Source organism: Lepidochelys kempii, chromosome 1, assembly GCF_965140285.1.
Source record: "Lepidochelys kempii isolate rLepKem1 chromosome 1, rLepKem1.hap1, whole genome shotgun sequence".
NCBI classification, from domain to species: Eukaryota; Metazoa; Chordata; order Testudines; family Cheloniidae; genus Lepidochelys; species Lepidochelys kempii.
The window spans coordinates 9,004,896-9,029,178 of record NC_136380.1 but is presented as its reverse complement, the minus strand read 5'-3'; the positions used below and the strand labels follow the sequence as shown (position 1 = coordinate 9,029,178).

At 52.1% G+C, this 24,283-nt stretch overlaps 1 protein-coding gene across 1 annotated transcript; it reads left to right on the top strand.

Annotated features, from left to right (window-relative positions):
• The first annotated feature begins 310 nt into the window (after positions 1 to 310).
• XNDC1N (XRCC1 N-terminal domain containing 1, N-terminal like) lies at positions 311 to 20,320 on the top strand. The gene is made up of 11 exons (XM_073333287.2): positions 311 to 372; positions 2,974 to 3,106; positions 9,843 to 9,979; positions 10,462 to 10,600; positions 11,445 to 11,600; positions 12,284 to 12,447; positions 12,865 to 12,941; positions 13,688 to 13,926; positions 15,117 to 15,207; positions 15,540 to 15,658; positions 17,753 to 20,320. Exons 1-11 carry the CDS (start codon positions 343 to 345, stop codon positions 17,998 to 18,000), a joined length of 1,533 nt encoding a protein of 510 aa, XP_073189388.2. The 5' UTR covers positions 311 to 342; the 3' UTR covers positions 18,001 to 20,320.
• The last annotated feature ends 3,963 nt before the right edge of the window (positions 20,321 to 24,283 follow it).

Sequence of the window (24,283 nt, the reverse complement as noted above, 5' to 3'; positions counted from 1 at the left end):
CGCTCCGGAAAGACTACAAATCCCGGCATGCCCCGTGCGCCGCCTGACCTTTAACTCTTCCCGCCGTCTCCCCCCCCCCCCGAGAGAGGGAAAAAGCATAATAATTATGGGCGCATAACTATAATTAGCAGAATCATCGTGGGGCGAGAGAGAAATAAATAAAATATTTACAAATAGCCCTGGCGGGGCCCGAGCGCGGCTCCCAGCGGGGGGGTCAAAGGTCAGGTGGGTTTTGGCGGGAGATAGCGGCTTCCTCAGTCCTACCCTCCTGCCTGAGGAGCTGCGGCTGTTATTGGGCAAAGCGGGGCGGGGACTTGGTGGGTACAGGCCGGGGGGGGAGTGATGGTGTTTGCGGGCCGCTGCCGGCCCTTGGTGTGTGTGTCCCTGGCTCGGGGCGGGGGGGTGCTTGGGCGGTTGGGGGGGGGCTGTTGGGTGAGAGTAGTTGGGGGAGTTGGGCTGGGTTGTGGGGGTAGTGAGGGGGTTGGGGGGCTGTGGGGTGGGGGGCTGTTGGGTGAGAGTAGTTGGGGGAGTTGGGTTGGGTTGTGGGGAGTTGGGTTGGTGGGATGAGGGGGTTGTGGGGTGGAGGGTTGTGGGGGTAGTGAGGGGGTTGGGGGGGCTGTGGGGTGGGGGGCTGTTGGGTGAGAGTAGTTGGGGGAGTTGGGTTGGGTTGTGGGGAGTTGGGTTGGTGGGATGAGGGGGTTGTGGGGTGGAGGGTTATGGGGCTGTTGGGTGAGAGTAGTTGTGGGGAGTTGGGCTGGGTTGTGGGGAGTTGGGTTGTGGGGGTGGTGAGGGGTTGTGGGGGGGTGAGGGGGTTGGGGGGGCTGTGGGGTGGGGGGCTGTTGGGTGAGAGTAGTTGGGCTGGGTTGTGGGGAGTTGGGTTGGGAGGGTTGTGGGATGGGGGGGCTGTTGGGTGAGAGTAGTTGGGGTAGTTGGGCTGGGTTGTGGGGAGTTGGGTTGGTGGGATGAGGGGGTTGTGGGGTGGAGGGTTATGGGGCTGTTGGGTGAGAGTAGTTGGGGGAGTTGGGCTGGGTTGTGGGGAGTTGGGTTGTGGGGGTGGTGAGGGGTTGTGGGGGGGTGGGGGGGCTGTGGGGTGGGGGGCTGTTGGGTGAGAGTAGTTGGGGGAGTTGGGTTGGGTTGTGGGGAGTTGGGTTGGTGGGATGAGGGGGTTGTGGGGTGGAGGGTTATGGGGCTGTTGGGTGAGAGTAGTTGGGGGAGTTGGGCTGGGTTGTGGGGAGTTGGGTTGTGGGGGTGGTGAGGGGTTGTGGGGGTGGTGAGGGGGTTGGGGGGCTGTGGGGTGGGGGGCTGTTGGGTGAGAGTAGTTGGGCTGGGTTGTGGGGAGTTGGGTTGGGAGGGTTGTGGGGTGGGGGGGCTGTTGGGTGAGAGTAGTTGGGGTAGTTGGGCTGGGTTGTGGGGAGTTGGGTTGGTGGGATGAGGGGGTTGTGGGGTGGAGGGTTATGGGGCTGTTGGGTGAGAGTAGTTGGGGGAGTTGGGCTGGGTTGTGGGGAGTTGGGTTGTGGGGGTGGTGAGGGGTTGTGGGGGGGTGAGGGGGTTGGGGGGCTGTGGGGTGGGGGGCTGTTGGGTGAGAGTAGTTGGGCTGGGTTGTGGGGAGTTGGGTTGGGAGGGTTGTGGGATGGGGGGGCTGTTGGGTGAGAGTAGTTGGGGTAGTTGGGCTGGGTTGTGGGGAGTTGGGTTGGTGGGATGAGGGGGTTGTGGGGTGGAGGGTTATGGGGCTGTTGGGTGAGAGTAGTTGGGGGAGTTGGGCTGGGTTGTGGGGGTAGTGAGGGGGTTGGGGGGGCTGTGGGGTGGGGGGCTGTTGGGTGAGAGTAGTTGGGGGAGTTGGGTTGGGTTGTGGGGAGTTGGGTTGGTGGGATGAGGGGGTTGTGGGGTGGAGGGTTATGGGGCTGTTGGGTGAGAGTAGTTGGGGGAGTTGGGCTGGGTTGTGGGGAGTTGGGTTGTGGGGGTGGTGAGGGGTTGTGGGGGGGTGAGGGGGTTGGGGGGCTGTGGGGTGGGGGGCTGTTGGGTGAGAGTAGTTGGGCTGGGTTGTGGGGAGTTGGGTTGGGAGGGTTGTGGGATGGGGGGGCTGTTGGGTGAGAGTAGTTGGGGTAGTTGGGCTGGGTTGTGGGGAGTTGGGTTGGTGGGATGAGGGGGTTGTGGGGTGGAGGGTTATGGGGCTGTTGGGTGAGAGTAGTTGGGGGAGTTGGGCTGGGTTGTGGGGGTAGTGAGGGGGTTGGGGGGGCTGTGGGGTGGGGGGCTGTTGGGTGAGAGTAGTTGGAGTTGGGTTGGGTTGTGGGGAGTTGGGTTGGTGGGATGAGGGGGTTGTGGGGTGGAGGGTTATGGGGCTGTTGGGTGAGAGTAGTTGTGGGGAGTTGGGCTGGGTTGTGGGGAGTTGGGTTGTGGGGGTGGTGAGGGGTTGTGAGGGGGTTGGGGGGGCTGTGGGGTGGGGGGCTGTTGGGTGAGAGTAGTTGGGCTGGGTTGTGGGGAGTTGGGTTGGGAGGGTTGTGGGGGATTGTGGTGGGGTGGGGGGTTGGGGGGGTTGTGGGGTGGGGGGGCTGTTCGTTGAGGGTAGTTGGGCTGGGTTGTGGGGAGTTGGGTTGGGAGGGTTGTGGGGGATTGTGGTGGGGTGGGGGGTTGTGGGGTGGGGGGGCTGTTGGTTGAGAGTAGTTGGGGTAGTTGGGCTGGGTTGTGGGGAGTTGGGTTGGGAGGGTTGTTGGGGGGGTTGCTGGGTGAGGGGGGTGGGGGGTTGGGTGTGTGTTTGCTGCTGTCTCTGGCTGCCTGGCCCTGGCCCTGCAATGTGCCAATCCTACCCCTGCCCCACACACACTGGTATGGGAGGGTTGTTGGTCTGGGGGGGCACTGATAGCAGCAAGCTGGCAGGGCCAGGCTGGAGCAGCAGCTGTCTGTGATTGGCTGCTGGTTCTGCACTGGTTGCTTGTGGGGTTTGGTTTTGGTTTTCATTTATTTTTTCACCATCAGTGCTGGTTGACATCACCACAACCAGCGACTGGCACTTCACTCTCGCTGGCCTGGCTGGCTCCGCCGCGGATCACCGCACCGCTGCTAGGCTTGAAGAAGAAAAGAAGACGAGTCCCGCTGAGCGCACCCCTCAGTAAGTGCCCGTGGCTCGGCTGAACTTATGATTAAAAGCTCAGCTGTGATTGGTCTTTCTGTTGGTGTATCTTGGTGGTGTTGCACTTCCTGCACCAGCTGGGGAAAGGCTGTTGGGGTGTGTGTGTGAGGGGCAGGGGAATGGCTGGGCGGGGGTCGTTGGGTGTCAAACTCTGGTGTGGCCAGGGATCGGGGATTGACGGGGCCAGGGTGGGCCTGGGGGCTCTGGGGGTGGGATTGGAATGGCACCGTGCCACTATTGTTGGTCAGTGACTCTTGGGGCGTTTCTGGAGGTGTGGTGCACCATGGGGCGGGGGGCTTTTGAGTGGCCGGTGGTATTATGGCTGCGCCAGCGGTTCGCCGGTGGAGCTGTGGATGGGTGTGTGTGTGTACAACCTTTTCATAAAAAGGTTCAGCTGTGGTGGTCTTTCTTTCTTGGTGGTGTTGGTGCATTTCTGATGGTGGTGCACAGTGCACTGGTGGGGGGGAGGCCTTTTATGGTCTGTGAGGGGTGGGGGACACAGGCTGTGGGGGTTTGGGTGGGGGAGGGGACTGTGGGGTGGCAGGCACACAGCTGTTGCGGGGGTACTGCAGCACCAGCTCGGGGCAAGGAGGACAGTCGGTGGGGGGATTGGGGAATGATGCTTGTTGCTTGGTCACTGGGGGCTAGAGCAGGCACAGCTGTCTCAGGGGCTTGTCGCGTGGGGGAAGAAGGGGCACAGCTGAGAGTCTGTGTGTGTGTGTGTGGGGGGGGAATGCGGGGTGGCCATGGCACAGACCTCGTGCTGTGTGTGGGAGCACAGTGCTGTTGCCTGCTCCATGCTCGGGATGGTGTAGGCGTAGAGCAACTTTGGGGGCTGTGGTGGGCCCCTGCGGTCCATCTGCCATTTTTAATTACAACACTTAATAGTAACATCATAAGGTAAGTGACAGTTTGCAGCAGTGGTGTTCAACAAGGGGTACGCCTGGGGTTACGCTGAGGTCTTCCAGGGGGTACATCAGCTCATGTACAAATTTGCCTAGTTTTACAACAGGGGGTACATAAAAAGCACTAGTGAAGTCAGTATAAAGTACAGTTATTTCATACATACAATGAATGAAATGACTTGTTTATACTACTCTATATACTATACTGAACCGTGGGGTGCTGTAGCACGCAGGGAAATAGTTCACACACAGAGGCCTCCCCCAGATCCCCCTGCGGGGAGCGGGGGGGCAGATGCTGCTGTATGCAACAAGTCCTCCCCCCCACCCCCCGAGGTCCTCACAGAGTCCTTGTAATGTGGATGGTTTTTAGGTGTTGGTGGGGGCCAAAATCGTGGACATTCTTGGCCTGGTCCACCCACTTGACACATCAATTCCTATCATGTTCCAGGATAGCCTGTCTTGTCCGCAATTTTGAGGCTCATCCAATGCTAGAGGAAAGAGCGCAGTGTGGATCAGCAGCAGCCAAACACAAGAAAATGGGCTAAGTATGGAAAGAAATACAGAAAGGAATGGGGGAAAAAGGAATAGAATTTAAAGTCTGGCTGAAGCCCCTAACTGGCGATAACGCACAAGCTTTTTGCAGATATTGCAAAGCCCTAATTCGTGCACATCATGCAGACCTTGTGCAACATTCATTTCCAACTGAGAAACATAAATCAAATACAAAACCATTTTCTGTGATGCACCTGACAAATATTGATTTCACTGTCTCAAGACCTTCAGTCTCGACGATGCACCAAGCAGAGCTAAAACTGGCCTGCTACATTGCCTCCACCAGTGGTCAGTTCTGTGGATCACCTCAGTATGCTTGCTGGGTCAGCTTTTGAAAAAGATACCCGCCTCCATCGCACAAAATGCAGGGCATTAATCAACCAAGTTATGGCTCCCTGCATGTTCTACAATCTCATCAAAGACATTGGTGAATCCCAGGATTCACGGATGATAGATAAGAGCACAGACATTGTTGCAGCAAAGCAGCTTTGCACTGTAGTGCGGTACTTCAGTCCCTCCTTAGGCAAGATTGTCTCCATATTTTTGGGACTAGTCAGTTTGGAAGGCAAAATAGCTGAAGCTATTGCCACAGCACTGCTTCAGTTTCTTGTCAGTGTTGGTCTGGATTTCAGCAGGTGTATTGGGATCGACGGCTGTAGCGTCATGGTCGGACATAAAAATTCCATGTACACGCATCTGCTCAAGAAGAATGACAGGCTCAGTCTCATCAAATGCGTATGTCACTCCATCCAGCTGTGTGCCATAGAAATGCTGCCACGCAGTCTCGAGTTTTTAGTCTCCCATTCCTACAGCTGGTTCTCTCGCAGCCCCCAGAGACAGTGTGCATATGCACAGCTATTCCAGGTGATGAATCTTGGTAACACACCACTGAAGCTTGTTCAGCTGTCAGTGACGAGATGGCTCTTCATGTACGGCTGTTTTGTGTGCATACTGGATCAGAGGTATGCGTTGAAGCTACGCTTCCAACTGAGCAAAGCTAAGCTGTGTTGCTATGAAGCAGAAGTTCTGTACAACATGTACTGCGACCCTGTGAATAAACTGTATTTACAGTTTCTAACACCGATTCTGCAGGAATTCTCCGGAATCAACAAACTGTTCCAGCTGGAATCTGGTGGTAATGCCTTCAAGATGCTGGACACCCTCCTCTCTTTCTTTTGGGGTCTTTTAGCTAGAATATTGTTTCCAAAGAGCATCCCTGTATCGGACACTAAATTCCTGGAAGTCAATTTGCAGCCAGCCACTTGCCACTGTGCGCTGTTAATTTCGGCGCAATGTTCACTATTGTTCTAGGAGGTGCAAAGCTGTTCAAGATGGTATAAAGAGTTGTTAAGCCGCTCCCCTGGAGATAGATACGTCGCGGGAATACAGTGCACGCCACAGTGTGTTCTCAGGACTCTCCAGGAAGCATCTGTCGGGCTGGCCAGAGGGGCGGTGCCGCTGAGGGCTGACTGTCGGGCTGGCCAGAGGGGCGGTGCCGCTGAGGGCCAGCCCCTGTGTTGTTGTTGTTACTGTTCTGGGTCTTGTTGGCACCTCCACGGGCTCCGGCCCGCTTGTCCTCCTGCAGTTTCTTCAGGTAGACTGGGTGGGTGCTCTCGGTGACTGGCCCCGGTGAGAAGCTGAAGCTTTTGAGCTCCAAGAACAGCTCCTCATCAGTAAGCTGTGTGGCTGCCGCCATGTTCCTCTGCCCTGCCACTGTGGTGTTTCCTACACACCCCAGCTAACAAAAAAACCAGGCATTGTCATCTGCGTATCATGAAGAATCCAGGATTCAAGTCCAGTCAGCAAAAGCAAGCAGCCTGGAGCGATAGGGATACAGTGATGCGGAGGGGTGGTGTGGCGGAGGTTGCAGAAAAGCAAGAGCAATCTCGTTGCCAATCTCTTAAAGGGTTGTGAGGTTTTCTCTGTAAATCCTTCAAATGCACTCAGAATGTTTTATTTTATACATATATAGTTTCCTCAAGTGTTATTGAAGAAACCCCCTCGGCATATTTAACCTGTCCCTGTTTGCCGCAGTCTCTATCTGGCAGAATGGTTACAAGGTACCTTTTTGTTGTGTGCATTTTAATGCTGAAAATAAATTATGGTATTTTTATAAAAACATCCCATTTTGAAGTGTGTGGCTTGTTTAACCAAAGTGGGATTGCCTTGTTTTGGGCTGGCTTGTGGGTGTTAAGTGTCACCGAGCGGAAATGGATTGCGCTTGTCTTGAAAAGGGATTGAGCTGTTTTGGGGCTTGTTTTGAAAGCCGGGTTGCTTATTTATCTCGTGAGAGTTGGAGGGCATCCGGGGACGTGGGGTTGGGGATCATCTACGTGGGAGGGCTTTTGGGGATAAGGGTTGTATGTGAAAGCAAAGGAGGGTTTGTGTCCGTTCCAGGTTACCATGGAAAAGAGATGCTGTAATTTTATACCTGACTTTTTTTTTTTTTTCCTGAAGAAGTAACAGTTGAGATTTTTTTTGTTAATATTACATTGAATTGGTTCCCACAACCCATAGCAGTAGCATTTGCTCTGGGAAATAGATTAAAATTGACTTCTTTAACTATTTTCAATGGCTTTTTAACTGATGCTTAAATCTGTGGATGGATTAATTTCTCATGTAAACATTAGTGGAAGAGTCTAGATGTCGTTTTTTTCCTTGTTGAAGTTTCACTTGTTGCTTTGTTTAGACACCACTTAAAGTGAATACTTATTCTGATTTTCACAGGCCAGTCCTGCTAGCTTTTAGGATATTAAAATATCCTGATACAACTCCAGGCCAGTGCAGTATCCTTACATGGGGACTTTGTGTAATGAGGCTGCATGAAAACATGATGATTAATTTTATTTAGCAAAACAAATGTTTAAAGCATAGCTCAAAGTGCTCTATAACAGTCAAATGTTCTAAAAAATCAGCAGTTCAAAGAAAGATCAATTTCCTCCCGAAATTATTCACAGAATTTGCTGTGTGATCAACTTGGGGTAACCTGAAATGAACCCGTAGAGAGACTGGATTTGGCGGAAACAAAAGGGTACGGAGGAAGTGAGTGAAGCCTAAGGAAAGATGTAAAATTACATATTATTTCTACAGCATCAAAGGTGTACCTGGTGCTTTGCAGATCAATACAAGACAACAAAATTCCTGTCCTCCTTCAGACCTAAGTCTTCCATGGAACCTACTAGCCATCTAGCTGGAGATAAATTGAGGGGCAGTCAGGTATAGGTTTAATTAAAAGTATACATACATGAAAATGTTACATGCTTTGGTCCCAGTCCTCCCATCTGCCATCACAGTAATATTCCATGGAGTTTATCAGGTGGTTTAGTTGGACCAATTTCACCTAAGATGGGAACTTAAACTGATTTCAATTTGAGTGGATTTATTTTTGGTTTAGTTTAAGCTGCTTGGAAATCAGTTTAAGTTAAATTGAAATAAGAATGTCCATATGGAGGTTTGTACTGAATTGATTAATACAGTCATCCTGAAATTCACACCTTAAGTTAAACTGGGGCATCTTTCCCATATACACAAGGCCTCTGATCTGGTAGAAAGGAGGGCGCAGGGGATTCAAACAGGCATCTGACTGTGCGTTGTTGAGGCTTGGTCTGGATAGCACAGGGTGTAATATGCAATATCCAGCTTCTTCAGTGAAAGCAGAGGGAGGATCATAAATGTTCAGTGAAATTCAAATCCGCTTTTATTGCTGGCTGCGAAAATACAGCACTTGGCAAACCTGCCTATTAGGATATAGATATTTAGGCCTGTCTGTAAAGACCTATACTCTAAGAATTTAGGTGTATTCTTATCACTTGGCTAGTTATAGAGGTACAAAAGAAAGAATCAAAATCACTGTCTGCTGGTGTAAGGGCCTTCTCTTACTGTGACAGTTTGTGGCCCTGTGCTTAGGCTAAGGCCTTTGGCTAAGCAGCAGAGGCAGCCATAAGCTGGGAAGCGAACAGTCACATCCTCACATTCCAAACTAGGCACATTGAAATAAGTCACATTGAAATCATTTTTTAGGGCAACAAAAATGATTAGGGGTCTGGAACACATGACTTATGAGGAGAGGCTGAGGGAACTGGGATTGTTTAGTCTGCAGAAGAGAAGAATGAGGGGGGATTTGATAGCTGCTTTCAACTACCTGAGAGGTGGTTCCAGAGAGGATGGTTCTAGACTATTTTAGTGGTAGATGAGGACAGGACAAGGAGTAATGGTCTCAAGTTGCAGTGGGGGAGGTTTAGGTTGGATATTAGGAAAAACTTTTTCACTAGGAGGGTGGTGAAACACTGGAATGCGTTACCTAGGGAGGTGGTAGAATGTCCTTCCTTAGAAGTTTTTAAGGTCAGGCTTGACAAAGCCCTGGCTGGGATGATTTAATTGGGGATTGGTCCTGCTTTGAGCAGGGGGTTGGACTAGATGACCTCCTGAGGTCCCTTCCAACCCTGATATTCTATGATTCTAAGGTGCTATTGGGCTGTTAGGCATTATCAGGACAGGATTGTATTCCCATCAACTCCAGAGAAAGGGAAGTGCCTAGAAAATGTAAAAGGAAACTTAGTTTGATAGCATCCTGTCTGGCAAGAACTCACTTATCAATAGCTGGGATGTGAAATCGTCACTTCTGTATTGTTTTGTCATTATAGTTCCCACTTGGCTATTGTTTGTCTGTATAATCTCTGTCTGGTTCTGTGATTGTTCCTGTCTGCTGTATAATTAATTTTGCTGGGTGTAAACTAATTAAAGTGGTGGGATATAATTGGTTAAATAATCATGTTACAATATGTTAGGATGGGTTAGTTAAATTTCAGGAAAATGATTGGTTAAGGTATAGCTAAGCAGAACTCAAGTTTTACTATATAATCTGTAGTCAATGAGGAAGTGAGTGGGTGTGGGTGGGATGGGGTGGGGGTGGGCATGCGGGTGAGGGAGATGGGAATGGGAGTAAGGAAGTTGGAATAATGTTTGGCTAAGGGCAGGAATGGGAACAGGGACACAGGTGTAAGGCTCTGTGGTGTCAAAGCTGGGAAGGAGGATACTAAGGAAGGAAACTGGAATCATGCTTGCTGGAAGTTCACCCCAATAAACATCAAATTGTTTGCACCTTTGGACTTCGGGTATTGTTGCTCTCTGTTCATGCGAGAAGGACCAGGGAAGTAAGTGGGTGAAGGAATAAGCCCCCTAACACTTCCCAAAGCGAGACCAAGTGGAAATGGCTCCAAACTCTGTAAAGAATCAGATTCTGTCTGTGTTTCTGCCAGACGCTGACAGACCAGATGGAGTGAGTGTGTGTTTCTGGGAAACCCAGAGGAAGCTTCGAGCAGGCAGCTGGGGGTGTTCTGAAGAATCAGAAATGGCTCCAGTTAAAATCAACCATGTGGTGTCCTTCACCTCTCAGGTAATAATAATGCTTTTCATCTTCAACTGCAGGTCTTTAATTGGACGTGAGAGGGTGCTACATTTTGCTGCAGAACTCTGCATGCCCTAGGACTGTGAGATCCTTGAGTGAAATGCCTTATAGAAATTGGGGGTCTGATCCTCTGTTGGTATAAACTGATATAGATCCAGACTTCCCCACTTTACACCAGCTGAGGATCTGACCTGGAAAGTGTTGTGAATTGGATACAGTATTCTTCCTGCCGTAAACTGTTGTATAATGTTTCTGTGTGCTGATAAACATCTACCACACTTCACCCCAGAAATGGCTGCACTTCAGCAGTAGGTAAGGTCTGATCCGTTTGTAAAATCTGTAATCTGCTTTGAGATCATTACTAGAGAACAGTAACTCTTGCTGACTCTTTCCCCCGCTCCCCTTCTATCCCAATCCCTCTACTAAGCACCCTGCTTCTGCTTTCTCCCCTCCCCACTGGTCTGGTGCAGGACCCCAGGTATCCAGTGGAGAATCTGCTGCATGATGATGGCATTCACCCGTGGCTGAGCTGCCCCCGGGATCGGAGCAGGCAGCTGAAAGTGGAGCTGCAGCTGGAACGGGCTAGTCCTATCGGCTACATAGACATAGGTATGAGAGAGGGAGAAACAGAGACCCCAACCCCTTGTGGGCAGTCTAACCTGCAAATCTCTCTGGGGTCTCCTGCAATGCCACCGTGCTTGTCTCTACGCTTGAAGGGCTTGTCCTCCTTGTTAATTCATAGAATATCAGGGTTGGAAGGGACCTCAGGAGGTCATCTAGTCCAACCCCCTGCTCAAAGCAGGACCAATCCCTAATTTTGCCCCAGATCCCTAAATGGCCCCCTCAAGGACTGAACTCACAACCCTGGGTTTAGCAGGCCAATGCTCAAACCACTGAGCTATCCCTTCCGAGGAGTCCAGAGGTTTCTAGCTAGTTCCCCATACTGCAATGGTAACATGGTGCACTTGTCTCTTGTCACAGTGGTCCTTGTTTTACTGATGGAGAAACTGAGGCACAGTGAGGGGAGGTGACTTACCCAGGTGAGACAGGGGCAGGGCAGGGCAGTTGCTTGACTGCTAGTCCCCTTTATAACTAGCCAGCCACAAGGAGAAAGTCTCTCCCTGTTAGCAAAATGTTCACCCCATATCTCGTGCCAGTGGGTGAATTGTGGTCAGTCTCTGTCATGTGCTGGGATACTGGTCCCTGGGGTGCAGATTAGAACAACATCCCTCCTCAAAGCCGCCATTGCTGCTGGCGCCTGATGGGCCTCTTGTGGGTGCTCCCAGCAGTGAGTGAACAGGCCACGGAGACCGAACAGCCCCACTCCCTTCCCATTGACAGCTCTTTGGGGTTCCAGTATCAGTGCCCAGGTCTGGCTGATCAGTTTCACTGCAGCTCAGAGCTGAGGGAGGTTCAGCTGCTCCAGGCCTGACCTTTGCCCCTCCACGCGCAGGGAACTGCGGCTGTGCTTTTCTCCAGGTGGACGTGGGGCGCTCCTCCTGGCCGCTGGACCAGCCCTATGTTACCCTGGTGCCCAGCACTACACTGATGACGCCGGCTGACTCAAAGCTGGACAGGAACCGCTCCGGGGTCCGGATGTTTAAAGAGGGTAAAGAGGGCCCAGCTCACATGAGTGGCTGTGGGTCACTGGCTGGGTATCATTGATTAGGGCTCATGGGTGGTGGTGCATCGTGCCTGCCCTTCTATGCCTTGTTATGGCAAGTAATCACATTTCATGATGGGAGTTCATCCCATCTCCAGGGCTGCCCTCTCTCCAGGTATTCATACGGGCCCCGCATGATAGGATCTGGGTACCTGAACTGGTCATCCCTGTTCCTGTATGTGTACAATTGCCCTGGGGCGTTCTTTTTTTCTTCCTCTGAATCAACAAGTATTGGCCACTGAGACAGGATTAGGTGGGCCATTGGCTGGAGCTACTGGGGAAGTAGCCTGGATGGTCCTGATGCGTTGATTTGGTTTGTCATGCGGGGGCGGGGGGGGGGGGTTGTCTCAGGGAGTTTCCAGGATGGATTCGATGTGGTGGTAAGCTAGGGTCCCTGTGGTTGGATCTGGCACTGTGGGGATTGGTGGTCCCAGCGGTTAGAGCTAGTGCAGTGGGGTGGTGGAGTACCAGTTGGGACAGTCCCAGTGGTTGGATCTGTGGAGCTGGGGCCCCATGATTGGATATGAGGTGGCAGGGCCATGTTCCTGGGTTGACTGCAAGGCCCTTAGAAGGTGGCAGCATCTCGCTCCAGGAGTGAAGCAGCCCATCTGCTCCTGTTCTGTCCGCAGGGGATTTCCTGGCGGCGGCGCTGGGCGAGAAGTGGGATCGCGTGAGGATCACCTGCAGCCAGCCCTTCAACAAGCAGGCCCAGTTTGGCCTCTCCTTCATCCACATCCGCACCCCGTTGGACCCCAATCACAGCCAGGCGGCTCCGGCTCCACCCTCGCCCCAGGTCCGTGCCTGCGAGCAATCCCCCTGCTCCTTGCACATGATGGGTGGGGGGGTCTGGGCTGGAAGGAGGAGGTCTCTGGTTGCTGCTGTGGCTGGTGCTCTCACCCCCTGGCTACAGTGGGGATAGGCCAGTGGCCTGCTCAGCCCACCCTGGGTGCTGCGAGGCCTATGCACTTGAGTGTGCCAGGTTCAGAGGGGGAGGAGACCTGTCAGCTCCTCTAGCTGCCCGACGGGGACCAGTGCAGGATTGTTCCTGTGTTATGTGCTCTAGTGCACTGGCCATGGGGTGGGCTGGATGGGACTTGAGGGTCTCTTCCCTCTCTACTGCTACTAGTTCTCTGCGCACGCTGGCTCTGGAGGTGCTGGGGGATATCTCCCATGAAAGCAGGGCTCTGAGCTGTGTTTCCCTCTCCCCCAGATGGGTCACGAGCCCGCAGCCAGCCCCTGGCTTGCCAGCCCCGCCTTTTGCAGGACTTTTTTCCTGGAGGTGCAGCCGTAAGTACCCTCGGGGGAGCAATCGCCTTTCAGAGGGAGGGGCTGTGCCTTGGAGCTATGGGGCTGGGCCAAAGGCAATGGCATGGGCGGCTTCCCCTCCCTCCTGGGGTTGTCTTGGTGCCAGTGACACTCACATGGAAGCTGCTCCTATGGGTCCCAGCTGGGGGCTTGCCAACCCCATTCCAGTGGCTCAGGCTGGGAGGAGCCCCTGGTCCTAGTGATTGCGTCCCCTCCCAGAAACCCTCTCCTCTTCTGGCACAGCCTCTCTCAGTGCGTTGCCCCCATCGACTGGGCTGGATGGCCAGGCTGCTGCTGGGGGCTGCTCCAGAAAGCTGTTCTCCGCCAGCTGGATCTAGCCCTGTGCTGTGGCCTGAGCCGGACGGGAGCTGAGGTGGCGCTGGGAGCAAGCCCCTCAGGATGCCCTCCAGGCCAAAGCCGTCATGGATGGCAGCCCCTTCCAGCTGGTGTCTCCCACCCCTCCCCATGAACGAGCCCCTGCTGCTACCATTGTATCCTAGCCCAGGGTGACTGCAGGATAGACTGTCTGACTCGCATGTCCAGCTGTGGGGTGAGTGGGGCTCTGGACCAAAGTCCCGATCACTCCCTGAGCTGATGCTGGAAGGGATTTGGTACTGGCCTTGGGGAAGATACCTTCCAGGGTTGGGAGCAGGGAGTGTCTGTCCCGTTCAGGGGCGTTCCCTGGCCAATCGGCAGGAATCACTGGGTCTCTGGCTCTCTGCGCCCAGGAGCAAGGGGGAGGAGGAGGAACTGAAGAGCCGACTGCAGCTGCTGGAGCCCAGCTGCGGCCCTCACCCACGCAGCCCAGCCTGTCTCAGCCGGACAGCCAGGATGGTGCTGTCGGCGGCCCAGTCGCGCAGCCGCACTCTCCATCTGGGCCCCAGCGCCACCTCTTTGGCCGCTGAGAGACAGGCGAGCAGCCAGGGGCAGCAGGGTGAAGATCCAGCCGTGAGCCCTACAGCAGCAGGTGAGTGGGAGCCCGTCGCAGCCGTGTGGGGACTCGAGTGGGATCTCACAAGCTCCTTCTCTGCCCAGCTGAGCTGGGGATGCTGCAGCCTGGGCGGGCCCTCTGCAAAGCCGTCCCGCCCCCTCGGGTGGGATCAGCAGCTGCTCTTCTGGCATGCGCTCCTGTAATGATCCAGAGAGCGATGGGCATCTGGGACGACCTGGCATGGCACCCTCTGCCCAGCTGGCGAAAGGCACCCACAGGGCCCCCCGGCTGGAAGTGCTGCCTACAGACCACGGATCCCGGGCTGCTGGAACGTGCCCAGGCAGCTGATGGGGAATGTCCACCTCCGCCCTGGGTAAGGCCTGCTCTGTCAGTCCTCAGCCAACAGGGGGTCACACCGTTGCTGGGCGGATGAGAGGAGACCGAGGTAGATGAGCATTTTTGGGTCCCATCCAGGTTGTCCCTCTCCATATCCAGGGCAGGACTGGCCCTACGCTCTCTGGCAGAGACCCCAACTGGCCCATCTCTTCCTTAGAGGCAGGCGCCAAAGGCTGTGAAACCGTTCTGAGCTCTGGGCTGGTGACAGCCCTCACAGATGGGCTTTCCACTGGGAGACTGTCCCACAGGAGGCGATCTCGCTGTCAGCAGCTTCTGTTTCATTTCCTCCCATTGCTCTCGTTCCAGCCCCCTCCCGCTCTAGCCAGCTCCCCTCTCTCTTTGGGGTCTCGACCCTCTGAGCGCAGAGCTGGCTTCCCCCAAGGTAGCTGAGCACCATCAGCCCTTGGTCCCCTGGTGCAGACTCCATGGGCTGGGCTTACCTGGTGTCCATCTCGGCCAGTGAATCATGTCCTTCCCCGATGTATTCATGGCTCAGCATCGCCATTCAAAACTGCTTCTTGTTGATTCTGGAGCATGTGAAGCTCCCGGTCTCCAGTCCCACCAAACTGCTTGTCAGTGGCACATCTGCATGTGTTGGTGGCAGCTTGGCTTGACTGTGTGGCCTGGTGGGCAGAAACCTGGGCTGGGACTCGGGAGACCTGGGTTCTAGTCTCAGAACTGCCACTGGGCTGCTGGGTGACCATGGGCAAGTCATTTCCCCTCCCGCTGCCTCACTTTCCCCATCTGTGAAATGGGGACAGTGATCCCAACCTACTTTGTAAAGCTTTATCCAGGAGCTAGGTACAATGCTGATGCTGGTTATTCTCCAGGCCCCATGCAGGATGTCCATGACGCTCCACCCCTGAGGAGGGTCCGGGTGAAGCCAAGCAGGAGACGAAGATCACAAGGTGCCACAGGGAGGTAACGGATCATCCCTGTTGTGTTCCCCTTAACCCTTCAAATGTCCCGATTTCCCATTTGGAGCCCAGCTGGCAGCTCCTTTTCTGAGCCAGTGTCCCAGCCCACGCAGTGCCTTCCTGGGGCTCTCCTCTGGGTCTCAATCACAGCCAGTGGGTGCGTAGGATGGGATAGCCGGAATGAGGGGATCCTGGTCCTTCCAGCCACCACCTCTGGTGTGTCTCAACAGGCAGGGCAGCTTCTCTGAGCCTGGGCGGTACTTTAACCTTTGGGGTGCGAGGGCAAAGGACACTGCAGACTGGAAAAACAAGTGCTCCTGAAATCTCTCTCTGCAGGTCAATGCCCAGGCCTGGCACCCAGGGAGGAAGAGCCAGGGGCTGGGGAGGAAGGCCCAACAAGCTGGATGATCGTGGAGAGGCAGACGGGGAGATGGGTGTATGCCCCATCTGTGCGGGTGAGTGTTCTGGAGTGCGGTCTACAACAAGTGCCTTGGAGCATGTGTCGTCCTGCCTAAATCACTCTCTTCGGAAAGGCCTTTGGGTCCGTCACACACACACTGGATCTGTGAGGCTCATGTGATCCACCCCTGAGATGCAGCTGGCTCTCAGGTTGAGCGTGGCAGGCCCCTCCCTTAACTCAGCTGGTTGTAAAAAAGGCGTGATGTGATCCCTGCCCATCTGGTGGGTTTGCAATCAGTGGGGTGTTCAGCTTGGCATCTCGCTTGATTCCGTCTCCAGAGCAGGACTTGAAGAAGAAGGTGAGCATAGACTTCAAGGTGAGAGCAGACCATTGTATCTGTCTAGTTTGATCTGGAAACTGTCCAAAGACCCTCACCCCATGAGTCTGGCATCCAGCCCAGTAACTTGGTGTTGAATTAGAGCAGTGTACTCAGACCGCAATGGTTCAGGAGCCAAATTAGCAACCAACATTACCCAAAAGAGCTACAGTAGTGTGAATTCAGCTTTTCCTTTGCTACAGTACTATAGAGTGAGATTTAAAACAGCGTGACGGGGAAATATTTAGTTTTTATATCTATATATTATTCTCAGAGCAAAATGACTAACCAAGTATTATTTTAACAACTACAATTGGTTAATAACCTAGTAAAAGCATCCTGATGGGTTAATAACTTAGATGGGTTAATAACTCAATCACACAGTGTTTTAATATCGTGTACTGCACAGATCCGCAAGGGACACATTAAAGAGTCAGTTGCAGCTAGCGAGCCTCCATGCAAGTATCTCTGAACTAGTGTATCTTTAGGGTCTGTTTACACTGCAAGGGGAGGTGTGACCGTAGCATGGGTAGGCAGACCCGTGCCATCTTTAATCCAATTTACGTGAGTAAAAATAGCAGTGAAGATCCAGCAGCACGGGCTAGCAACTGGGGACGTACTCTCGTTGCTAGCCCACGCTGCCATGTCTTCACTACTGTTATTACGCGGGCTAGCTGGATGAAAGGTAGTACGGCGTTCCTACCCGTACTACAATTACACGTTTGTTTGCAGTGTAGATGTGCCATTAGAGAGGCAGCCAGTCTGGATTGTAACCCATCTGACCACCATGGGGTGTCTCAAAGGCAGAGTCTCACACAGCATCCTTAAAACATCAGTAATAGCTCAGTTCCAGAGTTCCAGTCCCATCCCCTTTTACTGCCATGAGGGATTTCCTTGCACTCTCCCTCTCTCTCCGGTCTTAGTCACAGCCTTGCTTCCTTTATTCATGACTTTGCAGGGAGATGTGGACTAGAAAGATGACCTCCTGAGGTCCCTTCTAGCCTTGCGTTTCTATGATTCAAACTTGGTTACCTAAAAGGTATCCACTTAAACCCATACTTGGGTGCCCCAGTGGCTTGATTTTCAGAGCAGCCAAGCGCCCAGCAGTTCATCTGGCTTCAGCCACACCTGCTTAAGGAGACCCAAAGGGGCGCAGGGAGGTGAGGTTGGTTTCACTGCCCATGGTTTTGTTTGCGGAAGTTGTCGAACGCACAAAACCAGGGTTTGAGCTTGGAGACAGGCTGCAACTACACTCCACCAACCTGATTCTCCCCCAGCACTTTCAATTGGCTATGGGAACCTTCACTGCTGTTCAACAGCTGTCGTGTGCCACCCCAGAGGTGGCTGCATTTCAATGGCAGGTGAATGCATACAGTGGCCTAGGCTCCTTCAGAATGAAAGCTCTGCTCTAGGAATTATTTTGGGACGGTTCTCTGGCCTGTGTTATACAGGAGGTCAGACCAGGTGATCCCAGTGGTCCCGTCTGGCCTTGGAATTTTATGATAAGCACTATATACATGTTGATTGTTGTAAAGTAATAAACTGCACTCTGCAGGCTACTGCCCTCTCCTGGATGGAATCAGAACTGCCTAGTTATGCAGTAGGCCCTACACAGGGAATAGTTGACGAAGATCGAGTGACAAGGGCTGGGGTTCCAAGTTCTAACCTTGCTCTCAGCGTGAAAACCCAGGTGGCCAGTGCATGCAGTACGTTGGCAGCCAGGAAGTCCAGGTGGCCCTGGGTTAGCTCTGCTGTCATCTCTCCTCGCTGCAGGCTGCTTCAGCACAGATCTCCTTCCCGTTCACGCCTCTGCCTGTGGGGAAGATGGCTCCCTTCCAGACACGGCCTGGCCATCCCCACCACGGGAAGATCCCCGGCGCGAGGAGCTCCCTGAGGCTTGGGTGCCGTGCCCCATCTGCGAGTTCCGGTTCAGCATGGCGGAGGTGGAGAGGCATGCCAGCACCTGTGGGGAGCAGGCAGGAGCCCTGGAGAACCCCCATTCCTGGCTGTGGGTGGAATAGGGCTGGCAGGGCCAGGTTGGGTCGTAGAGGCACAACACTGGCACATGCCACCCTATCCTCCCCATCAGCTCCATTTGAGGTATCTCTGTGTCTGAACCTCGGGGTTACTCTGCTCAGCTGGGTTGGAGCCTCCTTTGGACTGAAGGGCCATAGCCGTCATGGTGACCCTGGGACACAGGCCACATTTCATGGGCGTCCTGGAATGCTTTCAGCCCTGCGGCAACTCCCTTGACTTCAGAAGGGTCACACTGGGGATGGACTATGAGCTGTACAGCACAGAACAAAACGACGGTCCTGCCCCAAACCGCTTACGACCTAAGCGTACAACAAGAGACAACAGACGGAGACAGACTGAAGTGGGAGCACAAGGAAACAAAGACTGTATCAGCCAGCACGGCAGGTGTGGGTCTCAGCACATCAGTAGCCTGACTACTGTCAAGTTTTTTTGTCAGCCTCACAGCAAAAGAGAGTTGAGGGGGGGATTTGAAGGACAATGATGACTCAACCAGAGCCAGACAGACGCACACATTCACATACACCTGTGATGCAGGGAAGGACTGTTAGTAGTGTTGGTGGAGCTGTGTAGGTCCCAAATTAGAGAGACAAGATGCGGGAGGAGATATCTTTTATAGGACCAATGTCTGGTTGGTCAGAGAGACCAGCTTTCGAGCCACGTAGAGCTCTTCTTCAGATCTGGGAAAGGCACTTGGACTGTCACAGCTAAATACAAGGTGGGACAGGTTGCTAAGCATAAGGCATTAACATATGTTGCAAGAGACCACTCCAGGTGAAGTGGGCAGCTAACTCCTCTGCAGTCACATGCCAAAGGAGGCTTAGTGGCTTATGGATTGTTGTAATGAGCCATAAATCCAGTGTCTATATCAAATCTGTAATTTTTGGTGTCTAGCAAAGTTAAGAACAGCCAGACTGGGTCAGACCAATGGTCCATCTAGCCCAGAATCCTGTTTTCCGACAGAGGCCAATGCCAGGTGCCCCAGAGGGAATGAACAGAACAGGGAATCATCAAGTGATCCATTCCCTGTTGCCCATTCCCAGCTTCTGGCAAACAGAGGCTAGGGACACCATCCCTGCCTATCCTGGCTATTAGGCATCAATGGACCTATCCTCCATGAATTTATCCAGTTTTTTTTTAACCGCTGTTAGTCTTGGCCTTCACAGCATCCTCTGGCAAAGACTTCCACAGGTTGACTGTGCGTTGTGTGAAGAAATACTTCCTTTTGTTTTAAACCTGCTGTGTATTAATTTCATTTGGTGACCCCTGGTTCTTGTTTCATGTGAAGGGGTAAATAATACTTCCTTATCTACTTTCTCTGCACCAGTCATGATTTTATAGACCGCAATCATATCCCCCCTTAGTCGTCTATTTTCCAAGCTGAAAAGTCCCAGTTTTATTAATCTGTCCTCATATGGAAGCCGTTCCATGCCCCTAATAATTTTTGTTGTCCTTTTTTGAACCTTTTCCAATTCCAATATATCTTTTTTGAGATGGAGCGACCACATCTGCATGCACTATTCAAGATGTTAGGTATTTAAGCTCCCAGGCTTGTCTTTGGAAGGTGTTGTGCAGGTTTCCTTGGAGGATGGGAATTGAGAGGTCAGGTACGGAGTGAATGTTTTATGAAAAGTGTCTCCTTTCCCCCACGTAGTTGTTATGGGGGGTGAGCTCAGGTGGCTAGCCTGAAGCATCCATGCTGCTATTTGTCGTGTGCTGGATCTGGCGAAGCTAGAGCGCATCTGTCTACCTGGTTGGGAGACTCACTCCCAGCTGCCATGTTAGATGTACCCTTAGATACCAAGGTGACAGGTAGGAACAGAAAGAGGGACCTCACTTAGAGGGAGGACAGCCTTGTAGTTAAGGCGCTGGCCTAGGGGCCAGGTGCTCTGGGTTCTAGTCCCAGTGCTGCTGTCGTGCGTCTATCACGTCATCTCTGTGTGCCTCAATTACCATCTGTAAAATGGAGAAGACAATAAAGCTCTTCAGGGCAGGGCATGCCCGTTAGCATGTGCAGTGCCTATCATTGTGGGATCCTGATTTCAGTGGAGGCCTGTAAGTGCTACTTCAGTACATGTAATAATGACTCCCATTCCCTGCATTTAACTCGTAGGATGCACTGCAGTGTGGGTCTGTCAAGGTTCCTCCCCCACTCTGAATTCTAGGGTACAGATGTGGGGACCTGAATGAGAACCTCCTAAACTTACTTTTACCAGCTTAAGTTAAAACTTCCCCAAGGTACAAATTAATTTTATCCTTTGCCCTTGGAATTTCCACTGCCACCACCAAACTTTAACTGGGTTTACTGGGAAACGTAGTTTGGACACGTCTTTCCCCCCCAAATCCTCCCAACCCTTGCACCCTACTTCCTGGGGAAGGTTTGCTAAAAATCCTCACCAATTTGCATAGGTGACCACAGACCCAAACCCTTGGATCTGAGAACAATGAAAAAACATTCAGTTCTCTTACAAGAAGACTTTTAATAGATGTAAAGGAATCACCTCTGTAAAATCAGGATGGTAGATACCTTACAGGGTAATTAGATTCAAAACGTAGAGAATCCCTCTAGGCAAAACCTTAAGTTACAAAAAAGACACACAGACAGGAATAGTCATTCTATTCAGCATAGTTCTTTTCTCAGCCATTTAAAGAAATCATAATCTAACACATACCTAGCTAGATTACTTACTAAAAGTTCTAAGACTCTATTCCTGTTCTGTCCCTGGCAAAAGCAGCAGACAGACAGCCAGACCCTTTGTTTCTCTCCCTCCTCCCAGCTTTTGAAAGTATCTTGTCTCCTCATTGGTCATTTTGGTCAGGTGCCAGCGAGGTTACCTTTAGCTTCTTAACCCTTTACAGGTGAGAGGATTTTTCCTCTGGCCAGGAGGGATTTTAAAGGGGTTTACCCTTCCCTTTATATTTATGACAGGGTCGCACTGAACTGAATTCCCAGGAATAGGGGATCTCCACCCCACGCGGTTACGGGTAGATCCAGAATGGTACCGTGCTCTCGCTACTGCTCACTTGCAGGAGGACGGTTGGTAATTTACAGACACAGCTGCCTCCTGATTCTCTGGGGACTCGACATGTCTCATTGGCACTGGCAGAGTGGCGAGAAGGAAGCATTGAGGGACCTTCATTCTACACTGCGAAGCTGATGCGGTTTAGGCATGGCTGGTTAGTGCTGATATTTAGCAGAGCTAAAGCATTGTGTGTCTCATCCTGTTCCGTGCTGAGCCAATCCATGTGAGGACCCAGCTGGCCCCCAGATGTTTAAGAGCCTTGCTTTACCTAACAGACTAGTTCTCAAAGATGTGGGGAACACTGGGAGCTGCAGGGTCCTGCTAGGGCAGAGGTGGGCAAACTACAGCCCGTGGGCCACATCCGGCCTGCAGGACCGTCCTGCCCGGCCCCTGAGCTCTTGGCTGGGGAGGCTAGCCCCTGGCCTCTCCCCCCCTCCCTTGCAGCTATGCCGCCACGCAGGGAGCGCAGCTTGTGCTCGCCTACCTCCCAGGCTTTCCCAGGCACTGAGCTGCATGGTAGGGGGAAGGGGGGGTTGGATAAGGGGCAGGAGGTCAGGGGGCAGTTGGGTGGGGCAGAGGTTGGGGGGGCGGTCAGGAGAGAGGAAGTGGGGGGGGGTTAGGTGGCCCTGGGAAGGGGGGACAGAGCAGGGGGGGTTGGATAGAGGGTGGGGTCCCGGAGACGGCAGTTAGGGATGGGGATCCCGGGAGGGGACAAGGAGTGGGGCAGGGGGCCAGGGTGTGGATGGGGGGCAGGGCAGTCAGGGGACAGGGAGCGGGGGTGTTGGATGGGTCGGAGGCTCTGAGGGGGGCAGTCAGGGGGTGGGAAGTGGGAGGGGGCGGATGGCGGTGGGGACCAGGCTGTTTAGGGAGGCACAGCCTTCCCTACCCGGCCCTCTATACCATTTTGCAACACCGACGTGGCCCTCGCAACCCTGATGTGGCCCAAAAAGTTTGTCAGCCCCTGTGCTAGGGCATCTGGGCAGCTGTCTGTGATAGTGCAGTCGGCCTTCAAGCAAGAATGTTTTTTGTCAGCTGTTGGCCAGTCCATGGCTCGAAGATGACTCCAGAGACTAAACGAAGATAACCAAGCACATCTCTGATTGCTGAGCAACTGCTTCACATCTGTCAGCCGTTCTTTGGCATCAATCCGACCACGATCATATTTGCAGATGATGCAAAATCACAAGGTGGGAGCAAACGTGCAGGTGTCCAGAACCCAAACTAGAGAGACCTGGAGAGATCAGAGCGGAGGGGGCTGCAGGCAGCAAGGGGACACATGATCCTAGTAAGAATGAAGTCCTTCAATCAGGGAGGAGCTCCCTGGGCCATTAATGCTGATTTTTCAATACGTCTTGGAGCACTGGGGTAGTTCCAGGGGACTGCACGAAAGCTAACGTTGGGCCAATATTTAAAAAGGGTAAATGGGATGATCTGGGTAATTATAGGCCTGTCAGCCTGACATAAGTCCTGGCAAAGATAGTGGAGCGGCTGATATGGGACTCGATTAATAAAGAATTAAAGGAGGGTAATATAATGAATGTAAATCAACATGGGTGTATGGACAATAGATTTAAACTAACTTTATCTTTTTTTTGATGGGCTTGCAAGTTTGGTTGATAAAGTGTTGATGTAATATACTTCCATAAGGCATTTGACTTCATATGACGTGACATTTTGATTGAAAACTAGAGTGCTATAAAATGAATGTGGCGCACATTCAATGGATTAAAAGTTGGCTGGCTGCTAGGTATCAATGTAATTGTAAACGGGGACTCCTCAAACGGGTGTGTTTCTGCTGGAAGCCCCCAGGCATTGGTTCTTGGCCCTACATGATTTAAGATTTTTATCAATGACTGTCATAAATATAAAGGGAAGGATAAACACTTTTAAAATCCCTCCTGGCCAGAGGAAAAACCGTTTCACCTGTAAAGGGTTAAGAAGCTAGGGTAACCTCGTTGGCACCTGATCAAAATGACCAATGAGGAGACCAGATACTTTCAAAAGCTGGGGGGAGGGAGAAACAAAGCCTCTCTCTCTGTCTGTGTGATGCTTTTGCCAGGGACAGAACAAGAATGGAGTCTTAATACTTAGTAAGTAATCTAGCTAGATATGCGTTAGATTCTGATTTCTTTAAATGGCTGAGAAAATAGATTGTGCTGAATGGAATGACTATTCCTGTCTGTGTGTCTTTTTGTAACTTAAGGTTTTGCCTAGAGGGATTCTCTATGTTTTGAATCTAATTACCCTGTAAGGTATTTACCATCCTGATTTTACAGAGGTGATTCTTTTTACTTCTATTAAAATTCTTCTTTTAAGAAACTGATTGCTTTTTCATTGTTCTTAAGATCCAAGGGTTTGGGTCTGTGGTCACCTATGCAAATTGGTGAGGATTTTTATCAAATCTTCCCCAGGAAAGTGGGTAGTAACGTTTGGGAGGATTCTAGGGGGGAAAGACGTTTCCAACTGGACTCTTTTTCAAATTATATCCCTGTTAGACGTTTGGTGGTGGCAGCGATAAGTCCAAGGGCAAAAGGTAAAGTAGTTTGTACCTTGGGGAAATTTTAACCTAAGCTGGTAAAAGTAAGCTTAGGAGGTTTTCATGCAGGTCCCCACATCTATACCCTAGAGTTCAGACTGGGGAAGGAACCTTGACAATGACCTAGAAGAAAACACAAAATCATCACTGATAAAATTGCAGATGACCCACAAATTGGAAGCGTGGTAAATCAGAGGACAAGTCACTCCATACAGAAACATCTGGATCGCTTGGTAAACTGGGCACAAGCAGACAATCCGTGTTAATTTAATAAAGCCCCATCTAAATGTCTCCATTTAGAAAGAAAGCATGCAGGCCGTACTTCCAGGCTGAGGGACTCTATCCTGGGAAGCAGTGACTCTGAAAAAGATTTGGGGGTCATAGTGAATAATCAGCTGAACATGAGGACCCAGTGCGATGCTGTGGCCTGAAAGGCTAATGCAATCCCTATATAACCAGGGGAATGCATTATAACCAGGGGAATCTCGAGTAGGAGAAGAGAGGTTATTTTACTTCTGTGGTTGGCACTTGTGTGAGCACTGCTGGAATCCTGTGTCCGGTTCTGGTGCCCCCAAGTCAAGAAAGATGTTGCTACATTGGAGAGGGTCCAGAGAAGAGCCACAAGAATGATTAAAGGATTAGAAAACCTGCCTGATACTGATAGACTGAGCTCCTTGTGTCTATTTAGCTCAACTAAGAGAAGGTTAAGGG